The sequence below is a fragment of the Ranitomeya variabilis genome, chromosome 1 (assembly GCF_051348905.1).
Source record: "Ranitomeya variabilis isolate aRanVar5 chromosome 1, aRanVar5.hap1, whole genome shotgun sequence".
Classification (NCBI taxonomy): Eukaryota; Metazoa; Chordata; class Amphibia; order Anura; family Dendrobatidae; genus Ranitomeya; species Ranitomeya variabilis.
In genome coordinates, this window is record NC_135232.1 from 362,140,386 (window position 1) to 362,159,279 (window position 18,894).

An 18,894-nucleotide genomic window follows, 5' to 3' on the forward strand; every position below is an offset into this window, starting at 1 on the left:
TTCTGCACTTCGGAAAATCGGTCAGTGACGCGACTGACTGTGAAAAGCAGGAATCCAGCGACCGGTCCCGTCTTTTCAAACTGAGCATGCGTGGAAGAATTTCCTGTCTGGGAAATTCTCTCTCGCTCACTCTCTTTCTCTTTTTACTATTGATGCTGCCTATGCATCATCAATAGTAATAAGATATAATGTTAAAAATAATTTAAAAAAATAAATCACAGTATTCTCACCTACTGGCGTGTCCGCGCAGCATCACCGATGCTCCTGGCAGCTAGCGTTCCTAGTAATACATTGCGAAATCTCGCGAGAAGTGGCGGTCTCGCGACATTTCACAATGTATTACTAGGAACGCTAGCTGCCGGGAGCATCGCTGCGCGGGACGTCGGTAGGTGAGAATACTGCGATTTTTTTTATTTTTTTTAACCTGGTTTGTGTTGTGTCTGCGTTTTTGCAGCGTAAAACCGCTGCGAAGACGCATACACAACAGGTGCACATAGCCTCAATAGGTCCTTCAGAAAGACTGGCCTAGTGCACCCGTTTTCCACAATCTGCACAGGATCCGTCATTTCAACGTCTTGATGGATCCTGTGCAGATTTGGAAGACGGAAGTGTGAAAGAAGCCTTAAGGTACCGTCACATTAAGCGACGCTGCAGCGATATAGACAACGATGCCGATCGCTGCAGCGTCGCTGTTTCGTCGTTGTGTGGTCGCTGGAGAGCTGTCACACAGACAGCTCTCCAGCGACCAACGATGCCGAAGTCCGCGGGTAACCAGGATCCTGCTGTGACATCGTTGGTCGGAGCTAGAAGGCCAGCACCTTATTTCGTCGCTGGATCACCCGCTGACATCGCTGAATCGGTGTATGTGACGTGGATTCAGCGATGTCTTCACTGGTAACCAGGGTAAACATCGGGTTACTAAGCGCAGGGCCGCGCTTAGTAACCCTATGTTTACTCTGGTTACCAGTGTAAATGTAAAAAAAAAAAAAACACTACATACTTGCATTCCGGTGTCTGTCGCGTTCCCCGGTGTTCGCTTCCCTGCACTGTGTAAGCGCCGGCCCTAAAGCAGAGCGGTGACGTCACCGCTGTGCTCTGCTTTACGGCCGGCACTGACACAGTGCAGGGAAGCGGACGCCGGGGGACGCGACAGACACCGGAGTGTAAGTATGTAGTGTTTGGGTTTTTTTACATTTACACTGGTATCCAGGGTAAATATCGGGTTACTAAGCGCGGCCCTGCGCTTAGTAATCCGATGTTTACCCTGGTTACCAGTGAAGACATCGCTGAATCCGCATCACACACCGATTCAGCGATGTCAGCGGGTGATCCAGCGACGAAATGGAAGGTGAGCTAAGCCCACCAGCATCAGGGGCTTATCTACAGCATTCTGGAATGCTGTAGATAAGCCTCCGATGTATCCTGAAAGATGAGAAAAAGAGGGTAGATTATACTCACCCAGGGGCGGTCCTAGTCCGGTCCGGCGCTTCCTATCTTCATCAGATGACGTCCTCTTCTTGTCTTCACGATGCGGCTCCGGCGTACTTTGTCTGCCCTTTTGAGGGCAGAGCAATGTACTGCAGTGCGCAGGCGCCGGGAAAGGGCAGAGAGGTACAGCACCTGTGCACTGCAGTACTTTGCTCTGCCATCAACAGGGCAAATCAGTACGCCTGTGCCGGAGCCGCAGCATGAAGACAAGAAGAGGACGTCATTGTAAGAAGATGGGAGGCCCCGGACTGCAACGCCCATCGTACCTGGACCACCCCTGGGTGAGTATAATCTAACCTCTTTTTTTCATCTTTTAGGATACATTGGGGGCTTATCTACAGCATTCCACAATTTTTTTTTATCAAGAAATTTATATGACAAAATCAATTGAAATTATGGATAATATAGATCATATCATATGCTACAGCGCAGGCGGCTCCAGTATGATGAACGCAAATTTTTGTTTCCAAACACTAAGATATTGAGTATGTAAAATAGGGGTCAGGTCAGTGAGGGATCAGTGACCTGTCACAAGCCGTCAGTATGAATGCATATGCAGAGTACCACATAAAGACCCCCACACACACACACACAGGTCGCCCCAGAGCAAGAGAATCTCATTAACTGTAACTTACAAATGAAGATTAACCAACAACCACAAGGCTGATTTTATCAACCCAGGTATCATTTTAGTTTTGGTATCTTGGGCAGAGGTCATCAACATCCTTGGAACAGATATGCGGAGCTGCAACCTGGCCAAGCCCTCACACCTTCCTGAAGCACTTGACTAGAGTGTAGATGTTGCTAGTCAGGCTTTAGCTTTTGGCAGAGAAGTTTCACATGCCATTGTCCCTCCCTAAATCTATCTTTAACTTAGCATTTTTCTTGTGTGCTGTCGTGGTGTAATATAAAGGTAGAATTATGGCACTGCGAGCAGAAGAATAAAGGAAGCAGCGCTCACCATTTTGATGAAAATTAAAGGGAACCTGTCACCCCCCCCCCACCCTTCGTAACTAAAAGAGCCAACTTGTGCAGCACTAATGATGCATTTGGACAAGGTGGCTCTTTTAGTTATGCTCCTTGCACATGCTGAAAAGACTGGAACGATGCACCAAAAAATGTTACAAGCAACGTTTTTTGGTGGCGACGGTCCGACGCAACCGTCGCACTGCGTCGCTAATGCAAGGCAATGGAGAAAAAATGCATCCTGCAAGCACTTTTGCAGGATGCGGTTTTTCTGCAAACGACGCATAGCGACGTGCAGTGTACGACGCTAGTGTGAAAGTAGCCTTAGTTACAAACGCCTGGGGGGGGGGGACAGGTTCCCTTTAAGTCCATTTATTTCATATTTCAGGACATGGACAGGGTATGCAGGGATGAAGATGTGGACAACAACCATTTTGCGTTTTTCTAATGCTTCTACGGGTCCAGGATTTATTCTTCTGCTCTCAGTGCCATGTGGTTGTTTATAGCTGAGCGCTATACACCTATCAATAAGCCTGCTGTAATTTTCAGATCTGGCCGTTTTACTAAAGGAAAGCACTGCAAGCGCTGGTGCCGTGTTATCTTTTCTTCATTTCAAAGGTAGAATTATACCTACCGATAATTCAGTTTTTCTTAAGACAACCATGACAACACATTCATATTCCCTCCCTTGTTACTTCTATTCATCAGTATCTTAATTGTGATTCTCTGGTATGTCTGATCTATTTAGAAAAACATTCTATTTCCAGTCCCTGTTATGACAAATGGACAATCTCAGGTGCTCTCATGGTGACTTATGAAAACCGACTTAACGGTTGATGTTGATATAATTCTAATTATGCAAATTACCTCTTCTGAGAAAAAGAGGACTTAAACTCTATAGCGCCACCTGTTGGAAGTAGCGATCCTACAAGTCACAATCAACCCTTTAACGAGTCGTGCAATATGACTTAGGATAAAAGCCAAATCAGTATCTCAATTCGCAGACACGGTGTTTCGGGCTGTTGGCCCTCGTCAACTAATTCTAATTAGTGAGTGATGCTAGGTTTTTTTTTAATTTTTTTTATTTGCTTTGTTTCCCAGAGAACCTTTTTAACATTCTACTGTTTAAGTTTAGTGTAGCACATTTCTGCTAGCATGAACAAACATCAGAAAAGCCTTTTCCTTGATATTGCTGTTAATGTGTTTTTATCTTTTAATGAGGCAAACAAGAATAATTACCCTTTAAAATGATAGCAATGTCTCCTAGCCATGCTTAAGTTTCAGCCATGCTTAAGTTTCCTTTTTTAGTTTGTGGCATACAAGTAATCCCAAAGACTTCTTACTGACTAATCTAAAAACCAAAAGTATTAGCTTTCCCGAACACATGAGACGATTTACAACAAATGTGAAAAGGTAGACCGCATCCAGCATGGGTAATAGTAGAAAAAAAATTGTTTATTAACCCCTTCATGACCCAGCCTATTTTGACCTTAATGACCTGGCCATTTTTTGCAATTCTGACCAGTGTCCCTTTATGAGGTAATAACTCAAGAACGCTTCAACGTATCCTAGCGATTCTGTTTTTTCGTGGCATATTAAGCTTCATGTTAGTGATAAATTTAGGTCGATAGTTTTTGCGTTCATTTGTGAAAAAAAACGGAAATTTGGCAAAAATTTTGAAAATTTTGCAATTTTCTAAATTTTTATTTTTATTCTGTTACACCAGAGAGTTATGTGACACAAAATAGTTAATAAATAACATTTCCCACATGTCTACTTTACATCAGCATAATTTTGGAAACAAAAGTTTTTTTTGCTAGGAAGTTATAAGGGTTAAAATTAGACCAGCGACTTATCATTTTTACAACTAAATTTACAAAACCATTTTTTTTAGGGACCACCTCACATTTGAAGTCATTTTGAGGGGTCTATATGGCTGAAAATACCCAAAAGTGACACCATTCTAAAAACTGCACCCCTCAAGGTGCTCAAAACCACATTCAAGAAGTTTATTAACCCTTCAGGTGCTTCACAGCAGCAGAAGCAACATGGAAGGAAAAAAATGAACATTTACCGTATTTTTCCGACCATAAGACGCACTTTTTTTCCTCCAAATTTGGGAGGAAAGTGTGGGTGCGTCTTATGGTACGGATGTAGCATGTGGGGAGGGGGGCAGCAGAGAGTGGGATCGCACTGTTATCCCACTTCAGGATGTCCTAGTTGCCCGGAATCAGCGCTGGGTAAACCAGGTGGTCCCGATGATTAAGTGCAGTGAATATTCATTAGCGGCTCCCCGCCCACCGATCAGCTGAGCAGTGAGCCAGGAGCAGCAAATGAATACTGCACTTAAGCAGTGACACACATGGCTTCCTCAGCGCTGATTCCTGCAGCAGCTAGGGAGATTTGTGTGTCCTGGGGAGGAGGCAGCAGCAGGGGCCAGAGCGGAGAGGAGATCGCTGTATACCTGCCTGCCATGCCTGGATGCCGAGTGCTGTGCACAAACAGGACCTGTGTGATGTCAGGAGTGGGCGGGCTGGAGCATCACATGGCAGCTCAGAGCCCTCCCTCTTCTTGACATCATCACAGGTCCTTCAGACTCCCCACTAGAATCTGCAGGCTTCCTCAAAACCTGTGCTGTGGAGAGGCAACAAGAGGGAGGGCTCTGTGTGCAGTCATGGGATGCTTTTACCTCACCACAGTGGCTGGCAGGCTGCCACAATTAAGAGGTTAGTCTTTATACACAATAAGGCACTCTGCCACTCCTGTGGTGAACTATAACTCCCAGCATGTCATAGGATCTGCAGGGCATGCTGGGAGTTATAGTTCTCCCATGGGATTTTAAAGCAGCACTCCAGTGCTATTTTGCAGTGCTGTAGTGGTGCTTTCAATATCAGCCCTGTGCCCCCATTCTTAACCTCACCCTCCAGCATCTTCATATAGTACTTCACAGACACCACACTGGTCCCGCAGCTTCCAACATAATAACATACTATTATATGTAATAACACCACATATAATAGTATGTTATTTATGTTATTAAATATTTTACCACATTTTTTTGCTTCAAATATTTTTTTTCCCTATTTTCCACCTCTAAAACCTGGGTGCGCCTTTATAGTCCGGTGCGTCTTATAGTCTGAAAAATATGGTAACTTTTTAGTCACAAAAATGAACTTTTAGCAAGGGTAAAAGGATAAACTGGTCCCCGAAAGTTGTTGTACAATTTGTCCTGAGTATGCCGATACCCCATATGTGGGGGGGAATCACTGTTTGGGCGCATGACAGGGCTCGGAAGGAAAGGAGCGCCATTTTTCTTTTTGAATGAAAAATTGGCTCCAATCTTTAGCAGACACCATGTCGCGTTTGGAGAGCCCCTCTGTGCCTAAAGATTGGAGCTCCCCCACAAGTGACCCCATTTTGGAAACTAGACCCCCCAAGGAACTTATCTAGATGCATAGTGAGCACTTTCAACCCCCCAGGTGCTTCACAAATTGATCCGTAAAAATGAAAAAGTACTTTCTTTTTCACAAAAAAATTCTTTTAGCCTCAATTTTTTTGTTTCCACATGGGTAACAGGATAAAATCGATCCTAAAAATTGTTGGGCAATTTCTCCTGAGTACACCAATACCTCATATGTGGGGGTAAACCACTGTTTGGGCACACGGCATGGCTCGGAAGGGAAGGAGCGCCATTTGACTTTTTGAATGAAAAATTAGCTCCAGTTGTTAGCGGACACCATGTCGTGTTTGGAGAGCCCCTGTGTGCCTAAACATTGGAGCTCCCTCACAAGTGACCCCATTTTGGAAGCTAGACCCTCCAAGGAACTCATCTAGATGTGTGATGAGCACTTTGAACCCCCAAGTACTTCACAGAAGTTTATAACGCAGAGCTATGAAAATAAAAAATCATTTTTCTTTCCTCAAAAATTATTTTTTTAGCCCACAGTTTTTTATTTTCACAAGGGTAACAGGAGAAATTGGTACCCAAAAGTTGTTGTCCAGTTTGTCCTGAGTATGCTCATACCCCATATGTGGGGGTAAACCACTATTTGGGTGCATGGCAGAGCTCGGAAGGGAAGTAGTGACTTTTTGAAATGCATACTTTGATGGAATGGTCTGCGGGTGTCATGTTACGTTTGCAGAGCCCCTGATGTGCCTAAACAGTAGAAACCCGCCACAAGTGACCCCATTTTGGAAACTAGACCCCCAAGGAACTTGTTTAGATGTGTGGTGAGCACTTTGAACCCCCAAGTGCTTCGCAGAATTTTATAACGCAGAGCCGTGAAAATAAAAAATCTTTTTTTTCCCCACAAAAATAATTTTTTAGCCCCCATTTTCTATTTTTCCAAGGGTAACAGGAGAAATTAGACCCCCAAAATTGTTGTACAATTTTTCCTGAGTACGCTGATACCCCATATGGGGGGGTAAACCATTGTTTGGGCACACGTCGGGACTCGGAAGGGAGGGAGCATAATTTGACTTTTTGAATGCAAGATTGTCTGCAATCAATGGTGGCGCCATGTCGTGATTGGAGACCCCCTGATGTGCCTAAACAGTGGAAAACCCTCAATTCTAACTCACACTAACCCCAACACACCCCTAACTCTAATCCCAACTCTAACTATAACTGTAATCACAACCTTAACCCCAACACACCCCTAATCACAACCCTAACCCCAACACACCCCTAACTCTAATCCCAACTCTAATCCCAACCCTAACCCCAACACACAGCCAACCCTAATCTCAACCCTAACCATAACCCTAACCACAAGCCTAACACTAACCTCAACACACCCCTAACCCTAATCTTAACCCTAATTCCAGCCCTAACTCTAGTTCCAGCCCTAACTCTAGTTCCAGCCCTAACTCTAGTTCCAGCCCTAACTCTAGTTCCAGCCCTAACTCTAGTTCCAGCCCTAACTCTAGTTCCAGCCCTAACTCTAGTTCCAGCCCTAACTCTAGTTCCAGCCCTAACTCTAGTTCCAGCCCTAACTCTAGTTCCAGCCCTAACTCTAGTTCCAGCCCTAACTCTAGTTCCAGCCCTAACTCTAGTTCCAGCCCTAACTCTAGTTCCAGCCCTAACTCTAGTTCCAGCCCTAACTCTAGTTCCAGCCCTAACTCTAGTTCCAGCCCTAACTCTAGTTCCAGCCCTAACTCTAGTTCCAGCCCTAACTCTAGTTCCAGCCCTAACTCTAGTTCCAGCCCTAACTCTAGTTCCAGCCCTAACTCTAGTTCCAGCCCTAACTCTAGTTCCAGCCCTAACTCTAGTTCCAGCCCTAACTCTAGTTCCAGCCCTAACTCTAGTTCCAGCCCTAACTCTAGTTCCAGCCCTAACCCTAAGGCTATGTGCTCACGTTACGGATTCCTGTGCAGATTTTTCTGCACCGTTTTTGAAAAATCTGCAGGTAAAACGCACTGCGTTTTACTTGTGGATTTACTGCGGATTTCCAGTGTTTTCCTATTGAGGAACAGGTGTAAAACGTTGCGGAATCCGCACAAAGAATTGACATGTTGCGGAAAATACAACGCTGCCAAATCCGCACCATGTGCACATAGCCTAATTGCAACCCTAGTCCTAACCCTAGTTCTAACCCTAACCGTAGTTGTAACCCTAACCCTAGTGGAAAAAAATAAATATATTTGATGTATTTCATTATTTTCCCTACCAATGGGGGTGATAAGGGGGGGGCTTTATTTACTATTTTTTTTGTTTTGATCACTGTGATATAACCTATCTGTAACGAATCTGCCGGCTGGCAGATTCGGCGGGTGCACTGCACATGCGCCCGCCATTTTGGAAGATGGCGCCCATCGAAGATGCCGGACGGAACTCCTGGGACTCCAGCAGTACGGGGGGTGGGATCGGACAGCGGGGGGGCACCGGAGGAGAGAGGAAAGCGGCGGAGGGCAGCGGAGCACCGAACGGAGGGGAGGAAAGACTGACAGTGGCGGCAGATCGCCGCTGTCAGTCGGTGGGGGGGGGGGTCAGATCGCTGTCTCCAGCCATGGCCGATGATATTGCAGCATCGGCCAGTCCATGGATGGATTGTAATATTTCACCAAATTTCATAGGTGAAATATTACAAATTGCTCTGATTGGCTGTTGCACTTCCGTCAGACAATCAGAGCGATCATAGCCACGTGGGGGCAAAGCCCCCCCCCCCCCCCCCCCTGGGCTAAAGTACCACTCCCCCTGTCCCTGCAGATCTGGTGAAATTGGAGTTAACCCTTTCACCCAATCTGCAGGGACGTGATCCCTCCATGACGCCACATAGGCGTCACAGGTCGGATTGGCACAGACTTTCATGACGCCTACGTGGCGTCACAGGTCGGGAAGGGGTTAAGCCAAAAGCCTCACATCTACATTATGACCAGATATAGGTCTGTAGTAAGCAACTCATATCAAATTGATTGTTCTTTGAGAATGAGTTAATTCACACTCGCCGATTTGTTGTGAACTAATTTTCTATGAACGCTCATTTCACAATAATCTGCCAGTGTAAAATGGCTGCTAATTACCCACAGCAAATTGGCATAATCCTCTTTCGTGTGTTGAAATAATGTTTAAATTTGCTTAATATTCAGCGGTACACATAATGATGTACTGCCATACATGAACTGTCTATTACCAATTGCTCTATGCACATTGGAAGTGTGGTTGTAGGCTATTTAAAGACCGCTGATTAGCAAACATGTGGCTGATCTCTGGTGGTTGAAGCCTAGTATAAATCCAGCCTAATCTCTTAGCTCTATAACTCTGTCAGTTACTTGTATACATCACACTTATATATTTTGAGTGCATAACAAAAAGTAGTTAAGCTAAATATTTTCCATGTTACCATCAGGGCTGTGGAGTCCGGAGTCCGTATCCATTATGTTGGAGTCTGAGTTGGTATAAAATGGACCGACTCAGACTCCTAAAATATGTAATAAATTGGGTACAGTAGTTCAATGCAGTAAGGACTGTAATTTTTTTTTCATAAGAATTTGTGAAAGTTATGAAATGTCCTATTCATGATCTCGGCTTTTAGTTGAGATGAATCTGTGCTGCTCGCTCTATCTATCTATCTATCTATCTATCTATCTATCTATCTATCTATCTATCTATCTATCTATCTATCTATCTATCTATCTATCATCGGAAGTCAGAGAAATTGAGGAGTCTGAGGTTTGGCTTACTGTGTATTTGGCTCCAGAAGTGTTTAAACAGGCAAAATTATGAAAATTCCTGCATTGTACATCAGTGTAAAGCCTCATTCAGACATCCGTTTCTCACATGTGTTCTATATGTATTTTTTATGGATAGAGCACATACCTATTACAGTTTATGGGGCTATTCACATGTCTGTTTTTTTTCACAGACTGTGTGTCAATAGCTATCGCTTGCGTACACCAGAGTATTCAGGTCCTCAGAGGTGATCAAAAGGATTGGCCACTGAAATTTAGCAGGCTGGACTTCTTGTGAAAAAGAAAATCGTTTGTCAGGGAAAGTCGGGATTTTCCCATACACAGTAGACTGTCAGTTGATCTCTACAATTTTTGTCAGGTTTGCCTGATTTTAGTCTAGTGCATATGCTGGCCTTTAGAATAGGTCATCAATATCGGATCAATGGAGGTCCAATATCTAGCACACCCACCAATCATCTGCTACGAGCTCGGATAGTGAATGGAGTAGACAACCCCATTGAGGAGATAAGGGGTCTAGGTTCACATTGCGTTAGGGCTATCCGTGACTAAGCGGCACTAACACTATGTAACGGATCATTTAACGCACCCATTGCCATCCATAATCGTAACGCATGTCAAAATCTGCATGTGTTAGCCATGATGCGCTACTTTGTGATGCACCCTTGAACGTTGTGTACGACGTTTTCGGGTACGTTAGGTCTACCGCACAGCAAAAGGACGTGTTCGCTGTGCATAGACCTCCATTGTTAACGCATGCCAATGTAATGCTACCATGGGTTAGTGCACTCGTAGAAATAGAGATTTTGTGCATCAGCGTAGGCACGGATCCGCTAAACGGATGGCACTAACGTGATGTGAACCTAGCCTAAGTTGAATTTGCATTATAAATGGTAATTATCAATATGTGATCTATAGAAGTGTTCAAGCTAGTAATATGAGCTATAATTACACTGAAGAAAAAACGTAGAAAAAATGTTAGTAGAAGTCACTTCAACAGTCTAGCATATATTTTTTAAAGGGTTATTCCCATCCTAGCCATTCATGGTTGATAAAAGACCTGTCTGTGTGATAGCCAGAGGTGGCCGGAAGTATGGGAACAGCTCAGCAGGCTGTGCTACTCAGTTCCCCAACTCCCATTCAATTACAGGGGAATTGCAGAAACCGTGCAGTGTTTCCATAATCGCGGCCAACTCTGGTTGTCACATATAGAAAGTTATTCCCATTGCAGCCATGAATGGCTGAGATGGCAATACTCCTTTAAAGGGAAAAGAATGGATGCACAGTTAAGGTACCTTCACACGAAACGACTTTACAACGAGAACGACAACGATCCGTGACGTTGCAGCGTCCTGGATAGCGATATCGTTGTTTGACACGCAGCAGCGATCTGGATCCTGCTGTGATATCGCTGGTCGTTGAATAAAGTTCAGAACTTTATTTGGTCGTCCGACCGGCGTGTATCGTCAGGTTTGACACCAAAAGCAACGATACCAGCGATGTTTTACGCTGGTAACCAGGGTAAATATCGGGTTACTAAGCGCAGGGCCGCGCTTAGTAACCCGATGTTTACCCTGGTTACCAGCGTAAAAGTAAAAATAACAAACAGTACATACTCACCTGCGCGTCCCCTGCCATCCGCTTCCTGCTCTGACTGAGCGCCGGCCCTAAAGTGAAAGTAAAAGCACAGCGGTGACATCACCGCTCTGCTGTTAGGGCCGGCGCTCACACAGTACAGGAAGCGGACGCCGGGGGACGCGCAGGTGAGCATGTACTGTTTGTTATTTTTACTTTTACGCTGGTAACCAGGGTAAACATCGGGTTACTAAGCGCGGCCCTGCGCTTAGCAACCCGATGTTTACCCTGGTTACCCGGGGACCTCGGCATCGTTGGTCGCTGGAGAGCGGTCTGTGTGACAGCTCTCCAGCGACCAAACAGCGACGCTGCAGCGATCAGCATCGTTGTCGCTATCGCTGCAGCGTCGCTTCGTGTGAAGGTACCTTTAAGCTCAGCATCACCAAGTGTCCTGGAAAAGCAAACAAAACGCTACTATGGCTGTTTGCAGAATATTTCATTAGTAAAGAAAAATCCAATCACAGAATCTTACCTAAAGGCACCGTCTCACATAGCGATTTACCAACGATCACGACCAGCGATATGACCTGGCCGTGATCGTTGGTAAGTCGTTGTGTGGTCGCTGGGGAGCTGTCACACAGACCGCTCTCTCCAGCGACCAACGATTAGGGGAACGACTTATGCATCGTTGAAACTGTCTTCAACGATGCCGAAGTCCCCCTGCAGCACCCGGGTAACCAGGGTAAACATCGGGTTACTAAGCGCAGGGCCGCGCTTAGTAACCCGATGTTTACCCTGGTTACCAAAAAAAACAAACAGTGCATACTCACCATCTGATGTCCGTCAGGTCCCTTGCCGTCTGCTTCCTGCTCTGACTGAGTGCCGCCGTACAGTGAGAGCAGAGCGCAGCGGTGACGTCACTGCTGTGCTGTGCTCTCACTGTACGGCGGCACTCAGTCAGAGCAGGAATTCACCGCTGCGCTCTGCTCTCACTGTACGGCGGCACTCAGTCAGAGCAGGAAGCAGACGGCAAGGGACCTGACGGACATCAGATGGTGAGTATGTACTGTTTTTTTTTTTTTACATTTACGCTGGTAACCAGGGTAAACATTGGGTTACTAAGCGCGGCCCTGCGCTTAGTAACCCGATGTTTACCCTGGTTACCAGTGAAGACATCGCTGGATCGGTGTCACACACACCGATTCAGCGATGTCAGCGGGACCTCAACGACCAAAAAAAGGTCCAGGCCATTCCGACACGACCAGCGATCTCGCAGCAGGGGCCTGGTCGCTGGTACGTGTCACACATAGCGAGATCGCTACTGAGGTCGCTGTTGCGTCACAAAACTTGTGACTCAGCAGCGATCTCGCTAGCGATCTCGCTATATGAGACAGGGCCTTAAGTCGCTCGCACTTTCAAGGAAGTGATGTATTGTCTACAGTCAAGAAACTCCTTCATGAAAGTAAACCCAGTGGGTTATCTCAAGATGTCAACCACAGGTATTGCTTAATAACAGAGAGGTCCGATTTATCCTTTACCTACATATGACTGACTGGTAAGTATGCTGAAGTCATGACTCCTATGAATGCCCGTCCGAGGATGGATATATATATATACTGTGGTGCTTCATATTTCTGATTACAGATTACCATGGTTGATTTTGTTACTTGACTGTCCTGTAAAGTTACAAAATGTTGAGTTTTTAACTTTAAGGAAAGAAGGAAGAAAGGCCAGCTTTCTTCTGAGTAGGATCCTGGAAACATAAGGTGACTTTGTGGAAAGTACCGTAGTTGTCATCACCATGTGAATAATATCTGCCCCTGTAGCTACGTTCTGACAGGACTTTGTGATCTTTGTTTCATTTCCCTGTATGTGTTTCATACACTGCTTTTCATTTCACTGCAGGTTTGATAAAGTGTACTCCATATTATGGGATTGGGGAGTGGCCGTAGAGCAATGAAGTCTCCACCACTTCTTCTTGCCGTGCTTCTAGCATGTGTGTTTGTCCTGGGAATAAACTACTGGATTACCAGCACTCGATGTGTGGAATTACAGGTGGGATTCCTTTTTTCTCTTTTATGTATTTTTTTAATCTTGTACTGTGCAAATTATAGTCAGTTATTTCATCTACAAATTACAAACGCATATTTTCTGCAAATAACCACATATCCTGTTCAGCTGTGCTGCCAACAGATGAGGTGGCATCCGCTGCTTGGTACCATGGAACAGTTCTGGCTCAGTAGCTATATTCGCTAGAGTGGACTTCAAAGAATATTGTACATGTGAAGGGATATAAATCTTTGTACTGTAGAACACTCTGCTTGCTAACATACAAAGCCATGAAATGCAAGATTTTTTTTCTAGTGTCATGAAAGTAAGTGTAATCATTTAATAATGAATTTGGAATGTTTTAGTCAACTTTTTTAAATACTAAAAAAGTTGTTTACTTGTACTACGGTTGAATGTGCAGGAGAGGGTAGATCTAAGAACCTCTAAATGTAGGAAGGGTTAGTGACCCGCAGTTGCAAAGCCAAGGTTAAGCAGGATGGATCCTATGAATACATAAGGCACACAATATTGTTCAAGAGGTGCTTTTCCTGTAATATTGCAGGGAGGTCCATGCTTGCATGAGAGTACTCTGGTGCCTCAGTTGTTGATTCCTGAAGTAGGTAAGCAGGTTATAGCCAGTTTGAAGAAATGTGGATGATAGGAGCCCTGTTCCGGCTGGTGACAGGTGCTTAATACATCAGATCCGGCGGTACCTGTGTGCACGATGAGGTACTTCCAGGACCTGTGTGACGTTATCTGTCATGTGACGTCCGCGGTCATGTGGTGGTGACGCGATCAAGTACAGTAAGCTACTTTCACACTGATCCGTCGGTACGGGCCCGACGTACTGACGGACGCTGCAAGACGTGGGCAGCGGATGCAGTTTTACAAGGCATCCGCTGCCCATTCTGCAGTCTGGGGAGGAGGGGGCGGAATTTCGGCCGCGCATGCACGGTCGAAAATGGCGGACGCGATGCCCAAAAAAACATTACATGGAACTTTTTTTTGTGCCGACGGTCCGCCAAAAGACGACGCATCCGTCGCACGACGGATGCAACGTGTGGCAATCCGTCGCAATGCGTCGCTAATGCAAGTCTATGGAGAGAAAACGCATCCTGCGGACAACTTTGCAGGATGCGTTTTTTCTCCAAAATGACGCATTGCGACGTACGTCACACAACGCTAGTGTGAAAGTAGCCTAAGTGAAATACTACACTGTGTGCAGAATTATTAGGCAAGTTGTATTTTGATCACATGATACTTTTTATACATGTTGTCCTTCTCCAAGCTGTTCAGGCTTGAGAGCCAACTACCAATTAAGTAAATCAGGTGATTTGCATCTCTGTAATGAGGAGGGGTGTTGTCTAATGACAGCAAAACCCTATATAAGGTGTGCTTAATTATTAGACAACTTCCTTTCCTTTGGCAAAATGGGTCACAAGAGAGATTTGACAGGCTCTGAAAAGTCCAAAATTGTGAGATGTCTTGCACAGGGATGCAGCAGTCTTGAAATTGACAAACTTTTGAAGCGTGATTACCTAACAATCAAGCTTTTAATGGCAAATAGCCAACAGGGTTGCAAGAAGCGTGTTGGGCAAAAAAGACACAAAATAACTGCCCATGAATTGAGGAAAATCAAGCGTGAAGATGCCATTTGCCACCAGTTTTGCAATATTTCAGAGCTGCAATGTTACTGGAGTAACAAAAAGCACAAGTTGTGCGATACTCAGGGACATGGCCAAGGTAAGGAAGGGTGAAAAACGACCACCTTTGAACAAGAAACATAAGATAAAACGTCAAGATTGGGCCAAGAAATATCTTAAGACTGACTTTTCAAAGGTTTTATGGACTGATGAAATGAGTGACTCTTGATGGGCCAGATGGATGGGTCAGAGGCTGGATCAGTAAAGGGCAGAGAGCTCCACTCCGACACAGACGCCAGCAAGGTGGAGGTGGGGTATTGGTATGGGCTCGTAACATCAAAGATGAACGTGTGGGACCTTTTCGGGTTGAGGATGGAGTGAAGCTCAACTCCCAGGCCTACTGCCAGTTTCTGGAAGACAACTTTTTCAAGCAGTGGTACAGGAAGATGTCGGCATCGTTTAAGAAAAACATGATTTTCATGCAGGACAATGCTCCATCACATGCCCCCAACTACTCCACAGCGTGGCTGGCCAGTAAAGGTCTCAAAGAAGAAAAAATAATGACATGGCCCCCTTGTTCACCTGATCTGAACCCCATAGACAACCTGTGGTCCCTCATAAAATGTAAGATCTACAGGGAGGAAAAACAGTACACCTCTCGGAACAGTGTCTGGGAGGCTGTGGTGGCTGCTGCACGCAATATTGATCGTAAACAGATCAAGCAACTGACAATCTATGGATGGAAGGCTGCTGAGTGTCATCATTAAGAAAGGTGGCTATATTGGTCACTAATTTTGGGGGGTTTTGTTTTTGCATGTTAGAAATGTTTATTTCTAAATTTTGTGCAGTGATATTGGTTTACCTGGTGAAAATAAACAAGTGAGATGGGAATATATTTGGTTTATATTAAGTTGCCTAATAATTCTGCACAGTAATAGTTACCTGCACAAACAGATATCATCCTAAGATAGCCAAATCTAAAAAAAAAAAACCCACTCCAACTTCCAAAAATATTAAGCTTTGATATTTGAGTCTTTTGTGTTGATTGAGAACATAGTTGTTGATCAATAATAAAAATAATCCTCTAAAATACAACTTGCCTAATAATTCTTCACACAGTGTATGATGCACATTAGGCAATGCTGTCGAAGAGCTTGTTCACATATTTTGTTTTTGCCGCTAAAAAACAGTGTTTTACTGCACCAACAAAGTGATAGATTTCTGAAATCTCATGAACATATTGTTTTTTTTCCTTGAAGATTTGAAGCAGTTTCAAATTTGCTACATGTCAATAATTCTTCCAGCTGTTTTGGAGCATTTTTCACCCATTCAAATGAATAGGAAAAAAAATGCATCTCTATGCAAAAGTGCATAGTTTTCAGTCTCTTGAGGTTGTCTAATGATGAGGAAATAAATCACAAAATAATCTAAAAAGTTACAATATATTTAGTATAAAATAGAACCAAGAAAAAATGTGAAACTATATATTTTTGTGTGTGTGGATAGATATATTGATAGATATTGTGTATGTATGTATATACCATATATACTCAAGTATAAGCCCAGTGTGATGAGGGACGTGGCAGCAAAAGTGGACCCTCTAGACCGTAGGCAACGAATCCCCCACGGATGAGCTAACCAGATGGACCGCCCCCTATACAGGGAGAGTTAGGGGCAGGCCCGTGAGGGACTATCGCCACGGAAGCTGGAGGACCAGGACGGAAAAGGAATACGGTGGAGAAACAAGAACCAGCAGGGTGAACGGAGACACCGAGACTGGTAGGATTGCAGCAGAGACGCGGGAACTGGCGAGGAGCTGCGGAGACTCCGAGACTGGCAGAGTAGCGGGAAAGACACAGAGGCAGGCGGGATACAGAGGTGAGACGGAGACTGGCAGGATAACGGCAGAGACACAGAGACAGGCGGAATACTGCGATTAGACAGACTGTCAGGATTGCGGCAGAGGCACAGAGACTGGCGGGATATTGCGGTGAAACAGAGACTGGCAGGATACTGTGGTAACACGGAGACTGGCAGGATTGCGGCAGAGGCACAGAGACTGATGGAGTGCTGCGGAGAAAAGAGGAGAAAACCTAGAGTCAGAGGGCAAGGAAATGCACAGAGACATAGGCAGCCTAGAACACCTGAACACAAATGATCATAGGCACAGGGAAAAGGAAGGGGCCGGTATTTGAACTTGGACGCTGCGCATTACCTCCGGGTGAAGGTCCTCCAGGATAGTAGAGAGGCCAGAACAGGAAGTGCAGGAGAAGGTCAGAAGTGCGCGCGCCAGAGCTGAACCTGGCGTGCGCGCGCACTCGACGAGGAGCAGGAGCCAGGAGCGGACGCTGAGGGGGAGACGCTGCAGAGGAGGAGCTGCGCTGAGACGCCGAGGACAGGTAAGTATGAGAGGACACGGCAGGACCGGCGTGACACCCAGTATTTCAGCACATTTTTTTTTTGTGCTAAAAAAGCCCACTTGGCTTATGCTCGAGTGAGGGTCCCAGAAGACGGAGGGGGAGTGGGAGCAGTGGATCACAGGAGGCAAGAGCCGGCTGCTAAAGAGAAATTAATATTCACTGAAAATTCATTGATCATTAATAGCGTGCACGGTAGTGCTGTGAATATTCATTCCCTTAGCTAGCAGGCACGCGTGACCGCCCTGCAGCTGCTGACACCAGAAGAAGATGCTGCGAGGGAGCACAGGGACGTTAAGTGAGGATGGTTTATTTATTTTGTATTTGTTTTTCTGATGGGGGCCATGCATACAAGGATAGGGATGAGGAGCCATGCATACAAAGATAGGGATGAAGAGCCATTCATTCCTGGATGGGGATGAGGAGGCCATGCGGACCAGGATGGGGATGAGGAGGCCATGCAGACCAGGATGGGGATGAGGAGGCCATGCGGACCAGGATGGGGATGAGGAGGCCATGCGGATTATTGTGACAGAGTCACTGGTGTTGTACATAAGGGGAGATATGTGGCATAAAGATTGCTTTCCTGTGTGTTGTGAAACCTATTAGTGTTTTCTCCAGCATGATATGTGCTGAGAGCAATCCAGTCGCTATATGGGCCTGGCTTTCATGGTGGGTAGGTCAGAGATGGGCGGGACGCCTACCCACCATATCTCCACCTCCAGGGTGTGTCTGGAGGGGAGATAAATGTAGAGACAGTTTTTTCTTCTCTGGCTATGTGTGTGGAGGAAAGCAAGCCTCCAGATTGCTAGCTCCTGCGAGAGCTGCCGTGTGCGTTATCCCAGAGGACCTGGGCAGGACGGTATATGAACAGTTTATTTTCATTAGAGCTGGGCAGGCTGTCTCTGTTACCATTTTGTTATTTTGGTTTATGAGGCAATAAACCACTGAGAGACTTTAACCACCCCTGTCCCCCTCGAGGAGCAGCGAAGCCGGTCAACCCCTCACAATATATACATACCCCATTTACTCACACCATCCCTGCATGTGTTGAGGCTGTTGAACAGCCCCAAGACATGCATCCTCGGGGACTCGAACATATGTTTTGAGCGCGCCGAAGACACTTTGTTAGCCTCCACTATGGCTTCTAAGCATTCACATTCTGCACTATAGTTTTGATCGTTCACTTACATCATTGGGTTATAGTCCTACAATCTTTCATTTTCTGTTTGCTATAAAATATACTGCATTTCTATTACTGGTGCTGATTTATCAGTCAGGAATATTTCTTGCAGCCACACTTGGAGTAATTAGTAGTTATGTTTTTATTAAGGGGACTTTCTGAAATATGGCAAAGCATAATAAAATACCCATAACGTGCCTTTGAAATCCGCTGCAATTTCAGTGTTGCTGCTATAGCGGTCCTTGATTGACCTGTGACATTCTGTAATTCTGTAGATAAGCCCCCGATGTATCCTAAAAGATTAGAAAAAGACCTTTCCCGGCGCCTGCGCACTGCAGTACTTTGCTCTGCCCTCAACAGGGCAGACAAAGTACGCCTGCGCAGG

The 18,894-nt window shown here is 45.3% G+C and overlaps 1 protein-coding gene across 2 annotated transcripts in view; it reads left to right on the top strand.

The window, feature by feature from the left end:
- Positions 1-18,894, top strand: part of GOLM1 (golgi membrane protein 1) — a 115,080-nt gene that overhangs the window by 37,300 nt on the left and 58,886 nt on the right. For both annotated transcript variants that reach the window (XM_077248944.1, XM_077248946.1), the window contains exon 2: positions 13,123-13,272. In XM_077248944.1, coding sequence (XP_077105059.1) covers positions 13,147-13,272 — 126 coding nt within the window. In that variant the 5' untranslated portion in view covers positions 13,123-13,146. The remainder of the gene's footprint in view (positions 1-13,122; positions 13,273-18,894) is intronic.